At 33.4% G+C, this 25,337-nt stretch overlaps 1 protein-coding gene across 2 annotated transcripts in view; it reads left to right on the forward strand.

The window, feature by feature from the left end:
- The first annotated feature begins 1,036 nt into the window (after positions 1-1,036).
- Positions 1,037-25,337, forward strand: part of LOC123530429 (neuroglian-like) — a 34,490-nt gene continuing 10,189 nt past the window's right edge. The window contains exons 1-17 of one of the 2 annotated variants that reach the window (XM_053521510.1): positions 1,037-1,181; positions 2,211-2,268; positions 2,904-3,012; positions 3,613-3,832; positions 4,385-4,535; positions 4,942-5,070; positions 5,348-5,450; positions 5,746-5,933; positions 6,434-6,568; positions 7,327-7,503; positions 7,949-8,130; positions 8,743-8,836; positions 9,397-9,684; positions 10,029-10,399; positions 10,712-10,946; positions 11,313-11,452; positions 11,845-12,073. In XM_053521510.1, the coding sequence (XP_053377485.1) occupies positions 2,220-2,268; positions 2,904-3,012; positions 3,613-3,832; positions 4,385-4,535; positions 4,942-5,070; positions 5,348-5,450; positions 5,746-5,933; positions 6,434-6,568; positions 7,327-7,503; positions 7,949-8,130; positions 8,743-8,836; positions 9,397-9,684; positions 10,029-10,399; positions 10,712-10,946; positions 11,313-11,452; positions 11,845-12,073 (2,800 nt within the window). In that variant the 5' untranslated portion in view covers positions 1,037-1,181; positions 2,211-2,219. Of the gene's footprint in view, positions 1,182-2,204; positions 2,269-2,903; positions 3,013-3,571; positions 3,833-4,384; positions 4,536-4,941; positions 5,071-5,347; positions 5,451-5,745; positions 5,934-6,433; positions 6,569-7,326; positions 7,504-7,948; positions 8,131-8,742; positions 8,837-9,396; positions 9,685-10,028; positions 10,400-10,711; positions 10,947-11,312; positions 11,453-11,844; positions 12,074-25,337 lie in introns of those variants that run through there. The other variant, XM_053521511.1, reaches the window with a different exon arrangement.

The following is a 25,337-nucleotide window of genomic DNA, read 5'->3' on the forward strand; positions in this document are numbered from 1 at the left end:
TAGATTTTTTTTTTAAATAAATGTTCTCTTACCAGTTAAAGCTGTAGCCAGATCCATCTGCAGTAATCATACATGCTTTTTCCGTGCTGAGAGGTAAAAAAAAAGATTGGTTTGACTGAGATGAAAAGTACAAGGTCACCGAAGCCTACAACAAAATTTTGGCGGAGTTGTCTGCATTTTTTGGCTCAGAAATCCTTATATTGTTTTTTTTTCAAAATGTGGAATTTAATGCAGTTAACGACACATATATCTTGAATAAGTAGTGCCTACTTGAAGTTTGCATTTTAGTTAAGATGTCTGATATTAGGGAAGAACCGTGAACTTTTGCGTCGATACTGCAATTAATTTATTTAAATATGTTCATACTGGCTTGTGCTTTTAACTGTTTTACTATGAGCTTCTTTGTAATGTTTTATGCAGAATTCAATTTTTATATTGACCTCGTCGATGATGTCTACTCAGTGGATTTGCATAGAAGTAGAAGTACTGTACTTCTAATCCGTAAGATGTATGACTCGAAGTATTATGTAAAACCGACAAGGCACTTCAAGCACTTGTCAATATATGTATTGTAATTTAAAACACTTAGATGAAAATATCAAAATAAAGACAAAACAGATTACGTTATTTTTGTAAATACTTCGTGTTTATATAAAAAGACATCATTACAAATGGAACATAATAACTCAATGTAAAGATTATAAGATTCAGGCGATAATTAACTCAAAACATGAATATAATTTTCATTTTCCATTTTTTTGTCGCTAAAGTTCTGTCATTTTACAATTAATACGAATTTTAAATAAATAAAAAATGAAACTAAGTAAACTGGTATAAAGGTTGTTACGTGTTTCAGTATTTTGATTTTTATATTGTCATACCAATTTTAAGGATATTGCTATTTTTATGTAAGTGTGGGCAGGTTCGTGCTAGAAAATGTGTTATCCTGAAAAGCAATATATCGAAATTCGTCTTCCCGTTTACGTTAAAATGCTGCAAAAAAATCTACTTTTACCCAAGTTAATTCGAGCGACTACCTTTAAAAGTGTATAACGAAATAAAATATACCGCTGTTTAGTCAGATATCATATTTAGGACAGGCTATATATACAAATATGTCGGTGAATAGGTATAAATGTTAAACTGTCTATAATGGATTTCTTTTTCGACAGGTAAATCAGGTAAGAAAATATTTAGTTCAAACTATTGCCAGTTGCCAAACTATCAACTCATTTTAAACACAAACGTATATGTATATGTACTTAACGTTAATTGCCAAAGTAGCTAGTTAGTTTAGTACGTTATTTCCTGTTTCCTCAGGATATTAAATAGATCTATTTTAAGCCAACTTTGTATGGCAACATTTAATAGACAATGTGAACTTCGGCAGTATAGATCTAGCTTTAACTGTTACAACCCATGTTCTATATTTATTTTACATCTTACTGTTCGGAAACAATATCTTGTATCAGCTTTTAATTATTGTATATCGAGGGCTAAGAGCGAATCTAGTCTATCTAAATATAGAAGTAGAAGCAGATAGACCAGTTTCGCTCTAAGCTCTCGATATACTACAAATCATGTATGTCTGACCAATATTTCTGGCACTTGTTCGATTTAAAGACGCGCCGCAAAATAACTGTATACTTTTGTATTTTCCATGATGGTAATTATACATGCTTTGCATGAAAAAAAAAAGAGAGAAATAATAAGTATCTAGTTACAAATCTACAGTGTCATATATAAGGCTAAGACAATGTGTTTAATGTTTAAATGTATTATTACATTAATGTAGTAGTATACACAGTAAGTTTAGACCACGCTTTGTTTCTACAGTGTATTTTTAATATTAAATATTCTAAGTTTTTACAACTATACTGAAAAGCAAATGACTGAATAAGTTTGCAGGTGAAGTTGTGAAGACACATTAATTCAAAGAGGGCCTGAATTGTCCACTTGTCATCTTGTAAAATAGCTGTATTATACCAGTATTATCAGAATGATTTGCACGAAGTTCTTGTGGGAGGAAAAAGTAGGTCATTAGGTTGTTGTGGGACTTTCACTATCAACTCAGTACAGTTTGTTGTAGTTCATTTATAGAAGGGCGCGAATTTGCTCTGCACCGCTGTGGAAAACACCAAGAAAAGACAGTAGATCTCTTTTTTTTTTCTATGGTACTATTTTTTCCACTGTTCCGTCTTGAATTTCAGGTTACCTTGATGTTCCTGGGTATTTTGATATGTCTTTCCTTTGTACTGTGTGAAGCAGGTATGTTATAGATACTCTGTCTATTCAAAACCAGATGTGATTCACACTTATTATGATATAAGAGTTTACTTATTTCGTTATATTTTTCCTTTATTCTTTGAAGTTGTATATGTTGAAAATAAAAAAAATGTAAACTATGCTTTTTCGGGTACGGTTTCATTGTATATCTTGACAAGACGTTGAATTAAAGAATGATTCTAAAGGCCAGGTATTATTAATTATTGGGTTTATTAGAATATCTCAGGTCAGTATGATAAATGGAGGGCGAGGCGTTAGTCGGGTCACCGTATTCATCAAACTGACCCCACATATATCCGTTGAGAGTCACTAACAAATCCAACCATTGATTTAAATAATGTCCACTTACTTTTAGTTTGGCCAAACCCAACAAGAAAATATACTGACCCGCCACAGAAATATTCGGGGTCATCATGTGGCCACCCTTTTTTTTTAACCAATAAAATGCTAGAATTTTTTATCATTGCTTTCCTTCATAATAACATTGCTGTATAGACAAAAAACTAGATAAAGAGGTTTAAACTTATTTCTGAAGTTTGAAGATTTTTGGTAGGTATTAAATAATTAAACTATTATTATATGCTTGAGCTTTGAAATGTCATCTCACTTTGTTGTAGGAAATCGTCCTCCTAACATACATATACAACCAGAAAACAGAGACATATTCTTCAAACCTGGCGAAACAATAGAGGTCAAATGTGCCGCCGATGGCAACCCGAAACCAAAGTATGATTTTTAATAAATGATCCATAGCTCGTATAAAGTTAAGCCGAACTCCTGTTTAATCAAACACAAAATATCGTTAACTATGTTAAGTTTATTTTGATTGATGTGGACTTCATTCTATATTACGTTCTTTAAAACCTATTCGAACTGTTGATGATTTTTTACATATCGCAAATGACGATAGTTAAACATAACTGCAAAGCTACGAAATTATTTTCGATATAGGAATGTGATTTCAGTTAAATATATGGATATTTAGATAACGGTAAATTAGTGTCGAAATATTTAGTATCTCCTCGACTCATCTGAATCTTTAATTTTAGACCTAATCTACCAGTTTTTTCAACTGTCAAACTAGCTTTGGAAATACTGAAGTGCTTATGCTATCAACTTAGCTCTCAGACGATTTAGTTGTTAAGATGTAGGAATTCACCAGAAAGGTCGATTGCCTTATCCTATGCACACAACTTTGTAATCCGAGAGTTTGGAATAAACTACCCTGATACATTACATAAACGAGCATAGGCAGACTAGCATTAAATATTTTCTATTTCAAAAGCTGAAAAGACACAAAAATCAGATACGATGTGAATACTCTAGGTACATATGGAAGCGTAACGGAGAGGTTTTCAACCCCAGTGGCCAGGATGACCGCGTTGTACAGCTGCCTGGTCAAGGCACACTGGTTTTCAACAACCCAGAACCTAAAGATGAGGGCATATTTCAGTGCTTCGCCGACAATGGATATGGAGTGTCAGCTTCGATTAAAGTGAACTTGAAGGAGGCCATTCTGAAGAAGTTTGTTTATGTACCAAAAACTGTAAATAATACTTTTATGTTACTTACGTCGGCTTAAATGTGATCAGATCGTTGCCTCGGAATGCAAGTTTTAAAACATTTGATGCAAAATAAATGAATCTAAAAAGAACAGTTATAAGATTTCATATGATAATTCGACGTTTGCGGTTAATGAATGTAGGCCTAAACATGTTTTTATTTCAAAATTGCAAATATTTCTATCATTTGTGATGTCATAGCAACTGCAGAGCTTGATTGGCAATCAATGCTGTCACCTTACGAAAATATAACATAATGTTATGATGTTATTTATGTCAGACATGTGACACACTAAACATCACAAATTAGAAATATATGCTCCAAGAGGAAATATGCTCTGACATTGGCAAAATGAATGCATTTTCAGCAGATTCCAAATGTTTTTGTTCCACATGCCAATCTTTAAGACAGTTTGAATTTATGATTCACGACTGATATGTACATAGCTAATTCATAAAATTAAAACGGCAGCGAAAATGTGTAATTAAACAAAAAAGTCCTAATATAATGTTACATACTCCATTTCTATCCTCAGACTCACCGAGTAAAAGCTGGAAAGGCTCTAACCTTGCCGTGCACACCGCCCCAGAGTAACCCACCTGCTGATGTGTACTGGGTTTACAGGTCACGTGATGGTCGATGGGAAGCTGTCAATTTCAACAAGAGAGTCACTATGGACTTTGAAGGTCACAGTCTTCTTTTGTTTGTTAAATATCCTTCCAGTAACGTATCAGAAACAAGAAAGATCTTGTCTTGATAAGGATTTATATTTTGAGAGAAAATGATATTTGCCAATGACATTGGTATTCCATTTGTAACCGATATTTTGAAATTATGTTGGTAATGAATAAAGTGTTTACGCTAGTTTCCTTTAACGTCTGTTTGATTTGCCATGATATACCCGTGTCATGAAGAATAAATTTATAACGTTTATGAAATTCACCTCAAATTAAATTCTAAAGCACATGTATTATACTTACTTGCTGCTAGTAAGAATGGCAATAAAATCCAGAAAATATAGTTTCTTGAAAATAAATTAATATAAAAAGGAGCGGAACTTGTTTAAAGTTCCACTGCACTTCTGTTTTTCAGGAAGACTTCGATTTACGAATACGAAGAAAGAAGACGAGGCTGGTGGTCGGACTTACTGTTGTATGGCTAGCAACTATTTAATGCGAGATAATGCCATCGGTCCTGAACATGAAGTGAAGATTATAGGAGGTAGTCATTTTAAGAATCAGCATACTAACTCGCTGCCGCTGAGTATAACGGTTACCATATTATAACTTGTATATATAAAAACCACAAGAACCATTTTAAGTACTACACCATATTTTAGGGGTGACCGTTAAAAGCCTTTTTTCAAAATTTCATGACGGACAAATACGTTACATGTGACTTTCTGTTCGGAGACAATGTATATATTTATATATAATACGTATGCTAGATGTCTTAGGAGCGGTGACTTTTAAACAGTAAAGTGTATTTTTACTTTCAGGGACTGAACATAAGCGACCGGCACATGAATTGTGGACATCACCTAGCGACCAGTTCTTTCTCAAAGGACAAACTCTGAGATTGAAATGTATTTTTGCAGGAAGGTATGTAAAAGTAACGCTTTTGTCAGTGGTAAATTATCATGCTTATTCTACATTTCTAGACTCTTATGACATTAGAATTTGACTCTGCACAGTTTTTTTTTTAAATATTTTTACGAGTAGATACATACGTTTGCATTTATTGTGTATAATTAAGCGCTGGGGCACAGTGGTTCGGGATATTTAAATTTTTATTGATGTACATTTTGTTCTTGTATTACTTAAATATGTATTTATCTAAATTTCCAACCAGTCCAATGTACGTTTATGCATGTCTTCTATTCATCTAACATTTCAGTCCTACACCAGAAGTTTACTGGGAGAGACTGGACGCGCCTTTACCAGGTCGAGCGAAAATCAAAAGTTTTGGTCAAGAACTCCGTATATACGACGTTGAACTTTCAGACGCCGGGCAGTATCAATGTATGGGACTGAACACGCAATCATCACAAAGAGCTACTAAAGCCTTTAATGTTAGGATAGAATGTAAGTTAAAAGTATCAATATAAAATTATTCTTTCTCAGGAAAATACTTTAATGGTGCAATAAATCTCTTCATTGACAAAAAAAAGGAAATGGTAGACATAATTCTGATTGCGTCACATAATATTCGTATCCGAAGCAGTAAGATCAGCATATCTGAAATCATGCGGTACAATTCCTGAATAAGTAAGGAAAGTATAGCAAAAATTATGTTATATGTTTCCAGCTTAAATAAATCGCTGTTCAGTATTTTAAATAAAATGTAGTAAAATAAAATCAATATAGTAAAACAAAATACTATGTTTCCTGAATGAATAAGTATAGTAACTTAAAAGCTATATAGTATTTTTCTGTAATAACTAAATGTACATGTAGTAACACGAAAGTTCTGCACTGAAAATAGTTCGTGAATTGATAATTGTAGTAAAACAAAAGCAATGCAGTATGTCTCCTGAATAACTGAAAACATTCTGAATAAATAACTACACAATGTATTTCTCCAGCTGCACCATATTGGACGGAAGAGCCAGTTGACGTGGAAGCGGGTGTCAGTGAGACGGCAACGTTTATCTGTCGTGCAGGAGGCATACCGAAACCAGATTATACCTGGTTTATAAATGGTGTACCTTTAGAGGATGGCAAGTTAATGTTTTATACATATTAAATTGCTTCCTAATAAATGTCCTTTTAAACATTGCATTCAATTTTAAAGAAACTAATAATATACAATTCATATCTATCTTTTTTTTGGTATCTGATCTGTATCGTTTTGCCCATCTCTTTTAAGTTGGACCGGTATCTTGTCTTGCTCCATTTTACGACGCAAGACCTTTTATAAAAAAAATTATCATCACTTTTGTAATAAATATCTTTTATTCTTGATACATGTACTAGTATTTCTTAAAATATTTGACAAATTCCTAAATAGTTACGATTTTTTCATGCGTAAAAGTATGCAAAAAGAAGTGAAAAGTTGATTAATTGCAGAATTATAAATTCATTCAGGTGTAAAATATAGTTCTTCACGATATCATAATATTGAAGTTAGGTTATGGTGATACATTTTTATTCACTGCATATCTGACGACATCTTGCCAATATTGGACTTTGTTGTTTTTGGTGTGTTTAAAACATACATACATGGTATTAACTGAAGACATTCTTAAACATTCCTATCTTATACACATAATAGTAGTCATTACAAAAAAGATTGATATCGTTCATATTTTTCATATCGGGCAGACATCGGCCGTTGGAGAACCTATCTGCCGATATCCCGACCACTTACCAATATCTAACCGATATGGATATGCTTACTGGGATGAAAGGATATTTTCTAAATATCATATGTAAACATTTAGTGAAATGTCTTTTAGGTGTTTCTATTAAATTGCAGGTCAAGGTAAAATAGGAGTACGGGATCCTCGGATCTACAATAATCTGAGATTTTTCAAACCTAACCAAAACAATATCACTTTAATCAACCTCACACGTGATGATCACATGAATATCCAATGTAACTCCAGCAACAAACATGGTTATGTCTTCTCTGATGTCTATCTCAACGTCTTAGGTAGGTAAAATATTGATTATTGATTATCACTTAAACTTATATGATATGACTTCTATATGTATTTCGCAAAGTATTTGTGTTTGTCAATGGCTGTTCCGAGGCCGTGTCCTGCTGTATTCCTTCAACATACCCGCTTGCTACTTCTGGGTCTTTGTATTCATTTGTGTTTTATATACATGTGCTCAGTCGATGTACATGTGCTTAGATGTATATGTACCCCTTTGTCATTGTTGAGTTCTGTACGGGCGGCTGCGATGTTTGAAATCTTAGATTCAAAAATGCGTAATGACAGTAAATCGTACCTTTATATCTCAGTGTTGTTAGTTAGGATGACAGTAGATAAGTACACGAATATATAGCTCTCTACTAAAATTCAAATGGAACATCGTACTCCTATTGCCTCCTTTAATGACCAAGTTGCAATATGTTTTCAAATTATATTCAGCGGAGAAACCAATCATTGTCAAGCTACCTCCAGCACAGAAGAAGGTCACAGAAGGTCAGTCAGTGATACTGGAGTGCTTAGTAACTGGTAAACCAGACCCTATTGTCACGTGGTATCGAGGCACGAGTCGGATAACTGGTGGACGTTTTCAAATCTTGTCAAATGGAAATTTGCATATTGCGGTAGGTCTTGATATTTGACATAAATGATATGCTGACACAAATTCACATGAACAAATACATAGTATACATTATTTTCTTATTCGTGTAAGTATATGCGTTTGATTTTGTTTTTTAAAACTATTTTGCAATTAATATGATGCTTCTGAATAGATAAAACACTGACAAAGTGAACAGTGTAAGTTGAAAATTGAACGGTATAAATTGTATTTGACATGCGTTTCTATGTCTACCTGAAAAAACTACGTTGTGTGTCTGTTATCTCCCCTTCGCCTGTGAGATTGTTATAGGAGATAATACGATGCGAAATCGCGAAATCAATATCTATGTCGCACATTTGCATTGTGTTTTCGCACCGTGATATTGCATTATTTCATCGCATTTTCCCGTCTTGTCGTATAATCACCTCCGTTACCGGTCTACAGTTTGAAGGGTCGAAGTAACGATGGTCCTAACGAAACACCATACAAAACCATTTAGACTCAAAACCTTATTGCCGGTATAAAGTTTTGAAGGTTTCAATATTATGGTTAATAAATGGTATCTTCGACAGATTTTAGAGCATATATCTACAAATTTTAAAATCATATGATAATGCTTACATAATTTTTGCAGAAAGTGGTGATGGCCGACGCTGGAGATTATCGTTGTCAAGCATACAATATCTATGGGAACGCGACTTCTTCTGCCTGCAAGACGCAGATAAGGAGTGAGGCTCTTTATTTTTCTGATTTATTCTTCAAATATGTGGACGAGCTAACGTTATTCTTGTTTGAGCAAAATGGTGATGAGTATTTACTGCATGTTGAAGTTCTTTTAGATTTGTATAAATCTGTAACATAAAACGTTTACCGAATTTGCTAGAGTATGCACTGGATCAAAAGATAACGGATTTGGATACCAACCTGTGCATAAACCAGCCTGTTTTAGAGAAATAAACATACGGTAGAAAATTCCAGCAGAACTTTCTTTAACATTTTATCATGCTTACTGTACATGATCGTTAGTAGAGACTTGTGCACATTGCTGTGGACTTCAGTTTGAGGAAGCTGTTTTCTTGAAACGTTGCAATTCCTGTTGGATATTTTTACTTTTTTTTTAATTTTTGAGTCACCCTCTGGTCTTTAAACTTTAATTTTTGAGTCACTCTCTGTTCATTAAACAAAACTGTCAAAACAAGTTCTAAAGGAGCTTGAGGCTTTGTTTCTTTAATTTGATCAGTCATCAGCGGCATTACATGTATATTGATAACACAATTACATATTTCAGGTAAGACAAGAATAACACAGTACCCTATGGATTTAGAGGTGATCGCTGGCTTTGACGCTAAATTTACATGTGCTGGATCCACGGACTTTGACGAGGCAAACAACATGCAAATATACTGGGAAAAAGACGACAAAAGATTGTTTGATAATAAACAAAGAGTGTCACAAAACTTCCATGACAATTCTTTAACGATCTCAGGAACTGTTATAAGAGACTCCGGAGTTTATACGTGTGTTGTAACAAATGGTCTGGATGAAGATAGAGCTTATACTATCTTGACTGTCAAAGGTATTTTTATAATTAAACTTAGATATTTTGGATGCATTTTGTGTACTTATTTTATGCGAATGATAGAGAGGGAAACATTCCAAGACGAAGATTTTATAAATGTATTTGATTTCCCACTGTGGCTTGTGTTACTTTCGGGGTTCAATAATAGGCATGTTCCTCTTTGAATGCATAACAGTAGTTTTCTTCCTGCCAGATGAAATATTGTTAATTATTACCGCTTGCGAATAACCTCTGAAACTGATTTCAGTATGACATTTCTTTATTTAAGATAGGAAATGTAAAATAAAGTGTACTGTAAGACATTGAGCTGTACTGTCATTCAGTTTTGTCTTTCGTCACAGGTCGGCCTGACCCTCCTTCGTCTGTTGAGATAGAAAGATGCCGTGACGATTCAGCTACAGTGAAATGGATCAAGGGCATAGAGAACAATGCACCAGTGCAATACTTTATTATCCAGTATAATACGTCTTTCTATCCTGACCAGTGGGTTTCTGCTAAATCAGTAGATTACACCCAGAGCATTGCCAGAATAGACCTTCAGCCATGGGCAAATTATACATTTCGAGTGATTGCAACTAACAAAATTGGTACAGGCCAACCTAGTCAACATACACAGAGAGTTTGTCGCACAAACCCAGATCGTCCGAACAGGAATCCACGAAATTTACGTTCAATTGGTGACAAAAGAAACACTCTAAAATTACAATGGACAGTAAGTTAATAAAAGTATTTTCGCCCTGAATGGTTTGTACGGGAAGTCAGTTATAAGTCTATCCACTGAATATTGTTACCAGTGTCAACGTTGTGTGTCATTTCATATCTACCAGCATTATTTGAGCAACCTTGCTGGGATATAGTGACCGTAGAGTAGTCAGACTTTTATGTTACGAATTCAGGGTCCGGCTATAATAATTAGAATATGCAAACAGGATCAAATCAATTTGCAAATAGTGTAATTTGTACATCAAATATAATAATTACAATGAAATACCAGAAATAATCTTTATTTCTTGGTCTGTTTCAGCCGGTGAATGAAATAGAGCACAATGGCCCTGGTTTCAAATATCAGTTGACCATTAGGGGAAAAGGCAGTTCAAAGTATGACACTTATAGTATAAGCAACTGGAAAGATTGTAAAATCGAGATACAAATCAACAACACCACATACACGCCGTATTTTGTGAGGTTACATGCTAGAAACAGTGTTGGTGTTGCAAAAGAAGATACCGTAGACCAAATATTGTATTCGTTTGAAGACAGTAAGTAAAACAAACTGGTAATTATTTTATTTTCATAAAAAGTATTATTTTAAGGAAAACTAGGCCAGATGATATACTACGTTATCAGGAGTAAGACCTAGGTTAGGTGAGCGATACTAGACATTCAGTGCCCTCTTGTAAATTATGTAATTAGATACAATAAATTTAAAACGCTTTATGAAAGGTAAAAATTTCAGTAAAGTCGTAGGAAAATCTAGAAGAAGTAACTGGACATCGAGAACATTCTTGTCGGCCACAGAACTGGACCGTCGTCTCCGCAGTCCTTTATCAATGAGTTCATTCTTGTGTTATATTAGTCGAACAAGCTAATGTGGTATCTTGAAAAAATATTTAATTTACTTTCAGTACCGAAAGTTCACCCATATGATGTTGCAGTGGTATATGCAGGTGACACGTATGCAAACATTACTTGGAGCTGGGATTCTAAATGGTTAGAGGAAGATGGAAAAAGAAGAGACATCCGGGGTGACATGAAAGGCTTCAAGGTAAACAGGTGTTATACTTAACTTTATAGAATGTCAAGAACTTGGGTCTTGTTGTTAGATGTAAATGTTGCAATTGTGATATAATGCCGCACACAATACATACATGTACAGTAAAATACATATAATCATTAAATCTTAATAGGTAACTTAGTTTAAAATTGTTACGCTTGAAACATCACTAATAAGCTTTTTACCATCAGTTCTGTTGACCATTTATAACAAAAAAGACATAAGAGTGTGTACGAGATAGGTTACGATAGGACTGTTGTTGCAAAATTTTAAAATATTTCTGATCAAACGAAAGGAACATTCTGAAATTAATGCGTTTGTTTCAGTTTAGCAAGAACATCTTTATCATTTTAAGGAGTTACTTCATAATACTTTTCTTCTAGGTTCAATACTGGCAAACAGACAAGAAACTGAGTTCGTTCTACGAAACTGAAGTTCTAATAGCGGACATCATGTTGGCAAATAACTCCCCGAAAGACCAGAAGATTCTATCAGAGAATGTGCTATACAAGCTGTCTCCCTACAGCAGTATGCAGGTTCAAATTCGAGTCATCAATAACTATTATGCAGGTCCTCCGAGTGAGCCAGTTTCTTTCAAAACGCTGGAAGGAGGTATATTTGAATATTTAGTATTGAGATTTTTTAAAAATAGAAAGATTGTAAAGTTAGTTTGGCTAAAGAAGTACAGAGCCGTGAGGTTTTATCTGGATGTGTGCATGATCAAATATTTTCGGAGAAAGTTTTATTATTAATTGCTTTTTTACTTTTTTGTTGTACATGGATATTAAGTTGCGATTTTTGTAAACACTGGGTGTGTTTATGGAGATTCGAACGAAATTCCTCTTCGCAAACTTAAAACACAAAGAAATCTTATAAATCTTTTTAACTATGACAACAAAAGTCTTGTTCCGTATTGCAGCCGCTTAAAGTTTCTTCAAACTTTGACGCAATGTTGTTACATATTAAAGTCGGTTTGGGTCATGTTTACGAAATACTATTCGCAAACGGCCATTTTGTCGTTGATCAAAATTGTTATTTGGAGTTCAGAAGCGAAGGAATAAGAAAAAGGGCGTAACCCAAATTGTATGATATGTACGCATCGGAACGACAAAAAATATATGAGCCCCCATTGGGTCATTTGATACAATAACTGTACAATGATTAATGGTGTATCAACAGAAATCCATCGGTGATAATTACTCAGTTATCAAAATCATGACAGTAAATCTGGTAGGCAGTTGGTAGTTGGTAGTTGAACATTCGAATAACCAACTACTTACTAGTTGCCAGTTGGTTATTCAAAATGTATAAGCAAGTCTGATTACCTTTTAAAACATAATGATAAAAAATCATTCTAATCCATGTTTTGTTCTTTAATATTAATCTTCATTTCTTAAAATGCATTCAGAAGTCTCTAAAAGTACCTTGAGAGCCAGTTGCCAATTCGCGATATGTTTCAGAAAAGCTTTTTTCAGTCACAAATGGATAAAATCATTCAATATGATATTTTATATTGTTTTTCATATAAATATCTCACACTTTCAACATAAAGTTCAGTCTTGGAAACACTAAGGAGAGCCAGTTGCCAATTCGAGTGCGAATAACCAACTGCCTACTGGTAGGCAGTTGGTTATTCGACATTTTACTGACAGTCATTATTTTGGTAGAACATGATAAAAACTTCATTCTAACCCTTGTTTTGTTGTTGTTTTATGTTAGTATTTATTCTTTTAAATGCATTCAACAGTCTCAAAATGCACCAGGAGAGCCAGTTGCCAATTCGCGATATGTTTCAGAAAAGCCTTTTTTTTCAGACACATATGAATAAAACAATTCAATTTTACATATATTTTGTTCTTTCGCATCAATATCCAACACTTCCAACGTATAGGACAGTCTTGGAAACACTCAGGAGAGCCAGTTGCCAATTCGCGTGCGAATAACCAACAGCCTACTGCTAGGCAGTTGGTTATTCGGCATTTTACAGACAGTCATAGTTTTGGTCGAAAATGAGAAAAATATCAATCTAGTCCTTGTTTTGTTCTTTAATGTTAATATTTATTCCTTTCAATGCATTCAACAGTCTCAAAGTGCACCAGGAGAGCCAGTTGCCAAATTCCGATATTTTCAGAAAGCCGTTTTTCAGCCAACATAAAATAATTAAATTTTTACATATTTTTTTACTTTCATATCAATATCCGACATTTTCAACGAATAGATCTTTCGGGAAAAACACTCAGAGACCCATTTGCCAATTCGCGTGCGAAAAACCAACCCTACGGAGGCATTTCGTTATTAAACTTTTTTACGTCAGTCATTTTTTTGGGTAAACATGATATAAAATTCTTTCTACCCGTTTTTGTTTTGTTTTTGTTATATTTATTCATTTAAATGCTTCAACAGCTCAAAATCACAAGGAGAGCCAGCTCCCAATTCGCGATATTTTTCCAAAAAGCGGATTTTTCAGACCTTTGAATAAAAAAAATTCTTTTTAAAATTTATTTGCTTTCGTCCAAAATAGCCCAACTTTCAAAGATGGTCATCTTGGAAACACTCGGGGAACCCCAGTTGCCAATTCGCGTGCGAATAAACCAATCCCTACTGGAGGCATTGGGTTTTCGGAATTTTACAGACAGTCATACTTTTGGTAAAAAATGATAAAAAATCAATCTAGTCCTTTTTTCCCCTTTCTTTAATGTTAATATTTATTCATTAATGCTTTCAACATCTCAATATGCACAAGGGGCCGTTCCCAAATTCGCGTTTTTTTCAGAAAAGCCGTTTCTCAGACCATATGCCTTTATTTTTAATTTTACATATATTTGTTCTTTCTATCAATACCCGACACTTTAAACGTATGGCTTTTGGGAAACCCCAGGAGACCCATTTCCCCAAATTTCGCGTGCAAAACCCCAACTGCCACTTTAGGCATTTGGGTTTTCACTTTTTTACTGACACCCTTTTTTTTGGTAGAACTTTAAAAAAAATTCATTCTAACCTTGTTTTTTTTTTTTTATTTTACTTTTTATTCTTTAAATGCATTCAACACTCTAAAAATGCACCGGGAAAGAGCCAGTTCCCAATTCGCGTATGTTTCAGAAAAGGGGTTTTTCAGACACTTAAAAAAAATTCAATTTTTACTATATTTTGTTTTTTTCTATCAATACCCACACTTTCAACGTTAGGTCGTCTTGGAAAAACTCAGGAGACCCGTTCCCAAATTTTCGTGCGAAAAACCCAAATGCCTACTGGAGGCTTTGGTTTTATTCGGCATTTTACGGGACAGCATTTTTTTTGATGAACATGAAAAAAATCCTTCTAACCTTTTTTTTATTTTTTTATGTAGTATTTATTTTTTTAAAGCATTCAACAGCCCAAAAATGCACCAGAGGCCATTTCCCAAACGCGATATTTTTTCGAAAGCGGATTTTTCAACAAAAAAGATGAATAATTCAATTTTCTTTAAATTTTGTTCTTTCGATCAATATCCGACACTTCAAACGAACAGTTTTGAAACACTGGGAGAGCCGTTCCCAATTTCGCGTGCCAATAACCAACTCCTACTGGTGGCAGTTGGTTATTCGGCATTTCTGCAGTCATAGATTTGGTCAAAAATGAAAAGAAAATCAATTTAGCCCTTGTTTCGTTTGCTAATTTTTAAATTTTTATTCCTTTAAATCTTCCATTCCCAAAAGCACCAGGAGACCATTCCCAAATTCGCAAATAGTTTCAAAAAACCCGTTTTTTCAGACACATATGCATAAAAAATCAATTTTACATATATTTTCGTTCTTTCGTATAAATACCGACATTTTTCAAGTATGGGCTAATCTGGAAACACCAGGAGAGCCGTTCCCAAATTCGCTGCGAAAAACCCAACTCCTACGGGTGGGCAGTTGGGTTATTCGACATTTTACTACAGTCATTTTTTTGGTAGAAATGAAAAAAATTCTTCAAACCCCTTGTTTTTTTTTTGTTTTATGTTAGTATTTTTTCTTTTAAATACATTCAACAGTCTAAAAATGCACCAGGGACCCATTGCCAAATCGCGATATGCTTCAAAAAAAGCCGATTTTCAGACCAATAATAAAATAATTAAATTTTTTTTTACATATTTTTTGTTCTTCGTAAATTCCGTTTTCAACAAAAGGGCAGCTTGGAAACACCAAAACCATTCCCCAATTTCGCGGCGAAAACCAATGCCTACGGGTAGGCATTTGGTTTTTGGGATTTTTCAGACAGTCAATTTTTTTGGGTCAAAAAATTAAAAAAAATCAATCAGCCTTGTTTAAAATTTTTCCTTTAAATGTATTCAACATCTCAAAATCACCAGGAGTCAGTTGCAATTCGCGTTTTCTGAAACCCGATTTTTCAAAAACATAGCATAAAATAATTCAATTTTAATAATTTCGTTCTTTGATATCAATACCACATTTCCCAAGGGTAGCGTTTTGAAACACCCAAGAGCCAGTGCGGTTGGGTTATTGGGCTTTTTTACGCCTTTTTTTTCCGAAAAAAATTGTTTATGAAACGAGAACTTGCTCTCCGGGGCTTAAAAGACAGGAAATGTTTTTTGACGATTAATACTTTTTTTTTAAATTTTTCGACTAAAAAAAAAATGAATTTCTGTAAATGGCATCAAAATTTACTGCTACATGTACAGGTCAACATTAAATGGGCTATATTTAATATACGCACCTTTTGTGTGTTCTATTGTTTTCATAAAGACTAAAGGTTATGGTTAGGTTTAACAAGTTTACTAGTGTACATTCAATTATGCAAAACTCAATGCTGAGATTTGTTGTGACTCAAGTAGGCTTTTTTTTTTTGTTTGTTTTTTTTTTTTTTGATTTTTTTTTGCCGCCACAGGCTCTTCTGAATTTTTCCCCAATGAATGGTCAGATATTATTTTAAGTAACCATAATTTTTTAAATTGGATTTTTTCTTTTAATATTGAATACTTCTATGACTTTCGCCGAAAATGTTTTTTACAATGTAAAAAAACCCACTGCCTACCAGTGATATTTCACAGGGCGCAAGTCACCAAAAAAAAACCTGGGAAAAAAAAGCGCAGATAAAGTTAAAAACCCCCCCGTTCATGAGACGATTTTTAAAGAGTTTCAAGTCAAAAACAGCGGCAGGAATCTTAGGTCAAAAAATGGGTTTGTGCTAATGGGGGAACACGCATCGGAATGTAAACATTGTGCAGAGTTCATCGGGGCCGAACTCTGCGGGGGTTAAAATGCTAAGTTCATTTAAAAACATTTTAAAAAAGGCATTGTAATTTAAAAGATTTTCAGAAAAGGGCCCGATAAAATCATTTGCCAACCCGCGAAAAATTTCCCTTCCAAAATTTGGGAAAAAATTTGAAAACAAAAAAAAGAAAAAAAAAAGGAAAAAATAAACAAAAAACTGTTTTTCCTGAAAAATCCGAAAAAAAAACTGTTCAACCAAATTTGGCACGGGCCGGCGAAGACTCTAAAATAATCCAACCAAAAGACTTTTCTCTTCGTTTTCCCGGTTTTCTCATAAAAAAGTCGCCTTTGGATAACAACTGCCTATTCACTTTTTTCAAATATCGTTTTTTCTTTTGAAAGAAAAAAAAATCATTCAATTAAACGTTGGTTTGTTCTAAATTTTTAAAAAACATTTAACCGTTTAAATCATGCATTCGTCGAAAGGGGACCAGAAAAACAGTTGCAATTTCGATTTTTTTCACACTAAACATGCTACATGTTTTAACGTTTAACTTTTTTTTAATATCATATCTAACTCTTTCATACACATCCAACAACCTATTTTATTTTTCGGGCGCAGTGATTTATTTTTTTCATATTCCCCCGCTGAGATAATGAACTTTCGATTTTTTAAAAGACTGAAAACCGCAAATTACCTTTTTTTCTGATGCCCCTGCATGTGTGAACCCGGGCCCGATCTTCTTTTTTAATGATTTGTTTACTCCCAAAAAAATTTCGAAAACAATTTTTTATAAAATATTGAATTAAAACCCATTAGCTCTACCATCAAAGGAAATGATCTAACTCAAAAAAATAAAGGGTCCCTTAGTTTTTTCCCCCTTTAAAAATAAAAAGTTACGCCTTTTTTTCGAATGTTACTGCTGTCGTTTTCGCATGACGCAATGTTGAAAAATGGCATAAAATGTAGGGGTCAAGGATATGAAAACGTCTGGGCAATTTTTCGAGAAGTCTTTAAATAGCAATGTCCCAAAATTTCTCATGCTCAAGAAAAGTTTCCCTAAATTCTGTCTTCATTTGGTTAAAAAATAATTTTTAATTTTAAATTAAATCATTTGGGCCCAAAAATTTTATGTTGATTTTCCATTAAATTTTTTTGCCCTTTATATCCTTTCGATATAATAAAAAAATAATGCTTCCGGGGAGAGGGTGATATGAAACTGTTCCCCCCCAAAAATAGAATTAGCCCTCGGTTGGGCCTGGGTCGTATTCATAAACTCGCGGGAACATTTTTCATACCACCCTCTCGGGAATGAAATATTTATAAAATATAGTGCGGACAGTTCTTATTTTGGGGAAATGCTTTTGTTTTGCTTTTTGTGCATTATATTAAAAGCATACATTTTAAAATTAGGGGATTATTTTATTATATAAAGTCACACTTCTTAATATGTGTTTTTGGCATTTTTTAAAAGGCAAACATTTTTTTTTATTTTAAGGGTTTCACCCTTAATATATACATATTTGTTTATCACTTCTTCAAATCCCTTCATTAAGTAATCTTCTTTAAAAAGCGGATACTTGAAAAAAAAAAAAAAAATATGGAGGGGGATTTTCTTTAAAAAAAGATTTATGTCTTTGAAAAAATAGGTAAAAATTCGGAAGTGCATTTACCACATCATATATCAGGCCCTAGATTCTAAGACATGATGTCATTAAATTACTCCCAAGTCAAAAAAATGGACATAACACCACACGGACTATAATTAGGGCAGGGGTCAATTTTGGGTAATTAAAAGGACAGGGGTTTTTGAAATTTTAAAGGAATGGAAAAAAAAAAAACAGGTTATATGAGCCGTCCCATGAAAAACCAACAAGTGTGTTTCGACCACAGGATCCAGACAAGACTGCGCATCCAAGCTTTTCACTTTCAAAGTCTATTCAATTAAAAAAAACCCGTTAGCGAACGCACTATGTTGGTTTTTCCATGGCGCGGCTCTCGGGGTTTTCTCTGGGCGGCTTTTTAGTATGAAAATATATATAAATCATGAATTTAAAACACTTCAACCGAATTTAGTTTTTAAAAATACAAGCAAAACCCAAATTGCGTCTTTTTATGAATAAATAAAAACCCCGTTAGAATTTATATAAAAAATTTTCAGGATAATGCATTGATTTCCGTTTTACTTTGTCGCTATTGTTCGAGTTTTTTGTATGTTTAGAAAAGGGCCCCTGACTCATTTTTGTGCAACGCCCAGCGAGTGCTCCGGCATTTTTCCCTTTTTCCCCCCCGCTTTAAATCCATACAAAAAAATCAAAATATCTAACAAATATCTTGAATACAAGTGTATTTCTTTCAATAAAAAAACCCATAAAATTTGATGAGATAGATGTATCAATTTTCCTGCCTGAAAATTTGGGATAAAATTTTGAAAAACAAAAAAACAAACGATGACAATGGGGACTCGGACCCACAAGCCCGGATCGAGGCTAACCTTTTTGTCCCGAGCTACTTGCCCCAGCGATATTTTTTTTACGAAATAATTAGTCGCTATTTAATTCGGACCAGAAATTAATTCGAAATACACGGAAAACATGACAGCTAGGTCAATACTTCCGGAAATTATTCCACGTTGTTCATAAGTTTGCCTTTGGCAAAATTTAAATCTTCTCAAAAATTTCCGGGGCGTTTTCATTGATTTACGCAAAATTTTACTTTATTTTTGTGCTATTTCATAAATTTTAATTGTTTTTTTTTTTTCGGGACGCTGGTGTCAAGAAAATTTGTTTTTTTTATTAAGATATTTAAAAAAAACAATTTTTTTCCCTTCTTTAAAAGGGGTAATTAAATATGTAACTTTTAAAAAAATAAACCATAAATATAAATCTAACTTTGATAAATAAGGGTGTTTGACATAAAATTGCAGCAGGGGGGGGGTGTTGGGGGGATAGGTCAACGTAGGACTCGAACACAAAACCACGATAGGGCACTAACGCTTTGTACGCATAGACCTGCACTGGACAGTATACTTTTAAGAATATAAGATATGTAATGTTATAATCGTATATGGGTTCACACCGGACATTAATTTAAGGGAAATACAGGGAATATTCAACTGCCAGGTCAATACTTAGGGACAAAAATACGTACTTGTTTTTTTTTATGATGTTTTAACATAAAAATTTCAAACTGGGGAATAGTTGCCGACTACGTTTAACTTTAATTTTTTATCCTAGACAACCTCAAACCGTTACACAGTCATTCAAAATACTAATTTAGCTTGTAAAAAAAAAAAAGAAAAAAAAAAAAAACTTTAGAAGCCCTTTTCGTTTTAATTTCGTGAAAATGGGTACTTCAGTATTTTTTTAAACATTTAAAAGTTCTTTTAAAAGTAATTTTATACTCCTATTCCATATTTTTCAATAAAAAATTTAGGTGATCGTAAAAAAAATTCAAAAATTTTAGAGTTAAATCTCACATTCATTCATGCGAGATTACTAGTTAGAAAGAGGGCGTTCACCGAAAAATGCTTTGCAACTGACGGTATCATTTTTTTCATACCTTTGGTAAAGTGCAAACACTGTCCAAAACGGCCTATACGTTTAAAGAGTCGTTATTTAACAAAATAACAAAAATATGTAAATTGAATTTTTTTTATCACTGTGCGGGAAAAACGGGGTTTTTTTGAAACATATCGCGAAATTTGGGAACTGGCTCTTTCCCGGTGCATTTTTTAGCTTTTGAATGCTTTAAAAAAAAAAACTAACATAAAAGAATAAAAAAAGTTAAAATTTAAATTTTTTTCATGTTCTATCAAAAAATGACTGTCAGTAAATGGAAAAACCCAAATGCCTACCAGTGGCAGTTTGGGTTTTTCGCACGCGAATTGGCAACTGGCTTCCTGATGTTTCCAAGATTAGCCTATGTAAAGAGTTGGGGTATTGAATGAAAGAACAAAAAATATGTAAAATTTAAATTTTTTTATTCAATTTCTGAAAAATCGGGTTTTCTGAAACATATCGCGAATTTGGGAAATACTCTCCTGGGGCATTTTGGACTTTGATTTATTTATTTTTTTATTTACTTTGGGTTTTTAAAAGGGCCCAACACAGTATAGGGTTTATGGGGCCCCAAAAGGGCTACAAAATTTTGGTTCCACATCTCTTTTCTTGAAATAAAAAATAGGGATGGAATCAAAAATTTCATACCTGCGGAATCACAGAAATTTCTGCAAAAAAATGGGTTTAAAACGCTATCAGTCGCCCCTTCGATCATGCAAGGGTAAGGCGTGGGTTTCCCAAAATTTTTTTAAACACAGATTGTCCAGAACCCCATGGGGGGGGGACTGGCGAATGCTTAAAAATAAATAACATTTAAAAGAAAAAATACTAAAAAAAGAAAAAACAAGAGTTAGAATTTAATTTTTTTCATGTTCTATCAAAACAATGATGTCAGTAAAATGTCGAATAACCAAAGCCCACCAGTAGGCAGTTGGTTATTCGCACCGGGGAAATTTGGGAACGGCTCCCGGGGGTTTCCAAGTTAGCCTATATGTTTTAAAGTGTCGGTATTGATATGAAAGAACAAAATAATTACAATTTTAATTTTTTTATTCATGTTTTTCTAAAAACGCTTTTCTGAAAATACGCGAATTGGGAACGGGTCTCCTGGTGCATTTGAGGGTGTTGAATGCATTTTTAAAAAAAAAATCAACATAAAAAGAAAAAAACAAGGGTTAGAATAAATTATCATGTTCATCAAAACAATGATGTCAAAAAAAATGCGAATAGCCCAAATGCCTACCATAGGCAGTTGGGTTTTCGCACGCGAATTGGCAACTGGGTCTCCTGAGGTTTCCCAAAATTAGCCTATACGTTGAAAGTGTCGGATATTGATATGAAAGAACAAAAAATATTTAAATTTTAAATTTTTTTTATTCTTTGTCGAAAAAAACTCTTATCGAAAAATATCGCGATTGGCAATGGCTCCCTGGGGCTTTTGAGACTTTGAATGATTTAAAAAAAATAAATAGTAACATAAAAGAACAAAACAAGGGTTTGAATATTTTTTTACAGTTCTACCAAAAAAGACTGTCCGTAAAAGTCGAATAACCAACTGCCCACTAGAGGCAGTTGGTTATTCGCAAGCGAATTGGGAACTGCTCCCTGAGGGTTTTCCCAAAACTTCCAATACGTTGGAAGTGGGATTTGATCGAAAAAACAAAATATATTTAAAAATTTAATTTTTTTATTTATATGTCCCCAAAAAAAGACTTTTCTGAAAAAATCGCGAATTGGCAAATGGGTCTCCCGTGCTTTTTAGACTTCTGAATGCATTTTAAAAAAATAAATCTAACATTAAAAAATAAAACAAGAGTTTGAATGAATTTTTTACATGTTTTACAAACCAAAGAGTGTCATAAAATGTCGAAAAAACCAACTCCTACCATAGGCGTTTGGGTTTTTCGCCCGAATTGGAACTGGCTCTCCTGAGGGTTTCCCCAAAATTTTCCCCATACTTGAAAGTGTCGGGTATTGATATGAAAGAACAAAAATATTTAAAATTGAATTATTTTATTCAATGTGTCGAAAAATCTGCTTTTCTGAAACATATCGCGATTGGCAACTGGCCCCCTGGTCTTTGGACCCTTTTTAAAGCATTTAAAAGAATAAAAAATAACAAAAAAGAAAAAACAAGGGGTTTGAATTAATTATTTTTCATGTTTTACAAAAAATGAGTCAGTAAAAGCGAATAACCAAATCTACCCGTAGGCAGTTGGTTTTTCGCCGCGAATTGGGAAATGGGTTCCTAGTGTTTCCAAATTAGCCTAACGTTAAAGTTCGGATATTGAATGAAAAACAAAAATATTAAATTTGAATTATTTTTACATATGTGTCTGAAAAATCTGCTTATCTGAAACATACGCAATTGGCAACTGGGTCCCTGTGCATTTTGAGACTTTGAATGCTTTAAAGAATAAATACAACAGAAAAAAACAAAACAAAGGGGTTTGAATGAATTTTTTATCATGTTCAAACCAAACTATGACGTCATAAAATTCGAAAAAACCAACTCCCACTAGTAGGCATTGGTTTTTTCGCAAGCGAAATTGGCAACTGGCTCTCCCCGAGTGCCAAACCCTATATTGGAAGTGTTGGGTATTGATCGAAAGAAAAAATATAGGAAAATTTAATATTTTATTCAATTTTGTCTGAAAAAAAGACTTTCGAAAAAACGCGAAATTGGAAATGGGTCTCCTGGTGCATTTTTAGGGCTTTGAATGCTTTAAAAGAATAAATACAACATTAAAAAATAAAACAAGAGTTAGAATGAATTTTTATCATGTTCTACAAAACAATGATGCGTAAAAATTCGAATAACCAAAATGCCCACCAGAGGCATTGGTTATTCGCACCGAATTGGAACTGGGTCTCCCGGTGTTTCCAAGATTTGCCTATAGTTGAAAGTGTCGGGTATTGATATGAAAAAAAAAAAATTTTAAAAAGAATTTTTTTATTCATATGTGTCGAAAAAACTGCTTTTTTGAAACATACGCGAAATTTGGGAACTGGGTCTCCCCGGTGCATTTGAACTATTTAAAGCATTTAAAAAATAATACTAACATAAAAAAACAAAAAAGGGTTAAATGAATTTTTTATCTGTTCTACCAAACTATGTGTCAGTAAAATGCGAAAAACCCAAATGCCCACGTAGGCAGTTGGTTATTCGCAAGCAAAATTTGGGAACTGGGTCTCCTGAGTGTTTTCCCAAAACTGTCCTTACGTTGGAAGTGTTGATATTGATACGAAAGAACAAATATATGTAAAATTGAATTATTTTATTCATTTGTGTCTAAAAAAAGACTTTTTTGAAAAATCGCGAATTGGCAATGGGTTCCGGGGGCATTTTGAGACTTTTGAATGCTTTAAAAAATAAAAACAACATTAAAAAATAAAAAAAGGTTGAATAAATTTTTTTTCATGTTCTAGGAAAACAATGACTGTCAGTAAAAAGTCGAATAACCAACGCCTACCAGTGGCAGTTTTGGTTTTCGCACGCGAATTGGGAACTGGCTCTTCTGAGTGTTTCCAAAACTACCTAACGTTGAAAATGTCGGATATTGGTTCAAAGAACAAATTATATGTAAAATTGAAAAATTTATTTTTAAGTGTCAAAAAACGCTTTTCTGAAAAATATCGCGAATTGGGAACTGGCTCTCCGGTTATTTGAGACTGTTGAATGCATTTAAAAGAAAAAAAATACATAAAAAAACAAAACAAGGGGTTTGAAAGAATTTTGTATCGTGTTCTACCAAAAAAATGACGACAGTAAAATGTTAATAACCAACTGCCTACCAGGGGTTGGGTTTTTCGCACGCGAATTGGGAACTGGGTCTCCTGAGTGTTTCCAAGACTGATCTATACGTTGAAAGTGTCGGATTTTGGACGAAGAACAAAAATTATTAAAATTGAATTTTTTATTTTTATTTTCTAAAAAAAACGCTTTTTTTAAACATACGCGAATTGGCAACTGGCTCTCCCGGGCATTTTGAGACTTTTGAAAGCATTTAAAGGAATAAAAATTAAAATTAAAGAACGAAAAAGACAGATTTATTTTTTTATCATTTTTTTCCAAAAACTATGATGTCTAAATGCCGAAAAACCAACTCCCACCAGAGGGGTTGGCTACGCACGCGAATTGGCCACTGGCTCCCTGAGGTTTCCAGACTGACCTTTAAAAGCGAATGCGATATTGATACGAAAGAAAAAAAATTTTGTAAAAATTTAATTATTTCATTCATTCATATTTGCTGAAAAATCCCTTTTTAGAAGCATATCGCAATTGGCAAATGGGTCTCCTGGTGCAATTTGAGACTTTGAATGCATTTAAAGAAAAAAACAAAATTAAAAAATGAAACAAGATTAGAATGAATTTTTTATCATGTTTTTATCAAAACAATGAGGTCAGTAAAATGTCGAATAACCAACGCCTACCATGCAGTTGTTAATCGCACGCGATTGGGAACTGGCTCTCCTATGTTTCCAAATTAGCCTTTTTGTTTAAATTTTCGGATATTTATATGAAAGAAAAAATATATTTAAAAATTGAATATTTTTTCATATGTTCGAAAAATCGGGTTTTCTGAAAAAACGCGATTGGGAACTGGCCTCCTGGTGCTTTTGAGAAAATTGAATGCATTTAAAAGAATAAATACTAACAAAAAAGAACAAAACAAAGGGGTTTGAATGAATTTTTTATCATGTTTTACCAAAAAGACTGTCAGTAAAATGTCGAATAACCAACTGCCTACCTAGGCATTGGTTTTTTCGCAAACAATTGGCAACTGCTCTCCTGATGTTTCCAAACGTCCTAACGTTGAAGGTTGGATATTTATACGAAAGAACAAAAATATTAAAATTGAATTATTTTTTCATATGGTCTGAAAAAAAACTTTTTGAAACAGATCGTGAATTGGCAACGGGTCCCTGGGCATTTTTGAGACTTTGAATCATTTAAAAAAAAAATACTAAAATTAAAGAAAAAAACAAAGTTGAATTTTTTTTTTTCATGTTTTATCAAAATATGACTGTCAGAAAATGTCGAATAAACCCAAATGCCACCATAGGGAGTTGGTTATTCGCAAGGAATTGGGAAATGGCTCTCTGAGGTTTCCAAGAAC

The sequence above is a fragment of the Mercenaria mercenaria genome, chromosome 13, assembly GCF_021730395.1.
Source record: "Mercenaria mercenaria strain notata chromosome 13, MADL_Memer_1, whole genome shotgun sequence".
Taxonomy (NCBI): domain Eukaryota; kingdom Metazoa; phylum Mollusca; class Bivalvia; order Venerida; family Veneridae; genus Mercenaria; species Mercenaria mercenaria.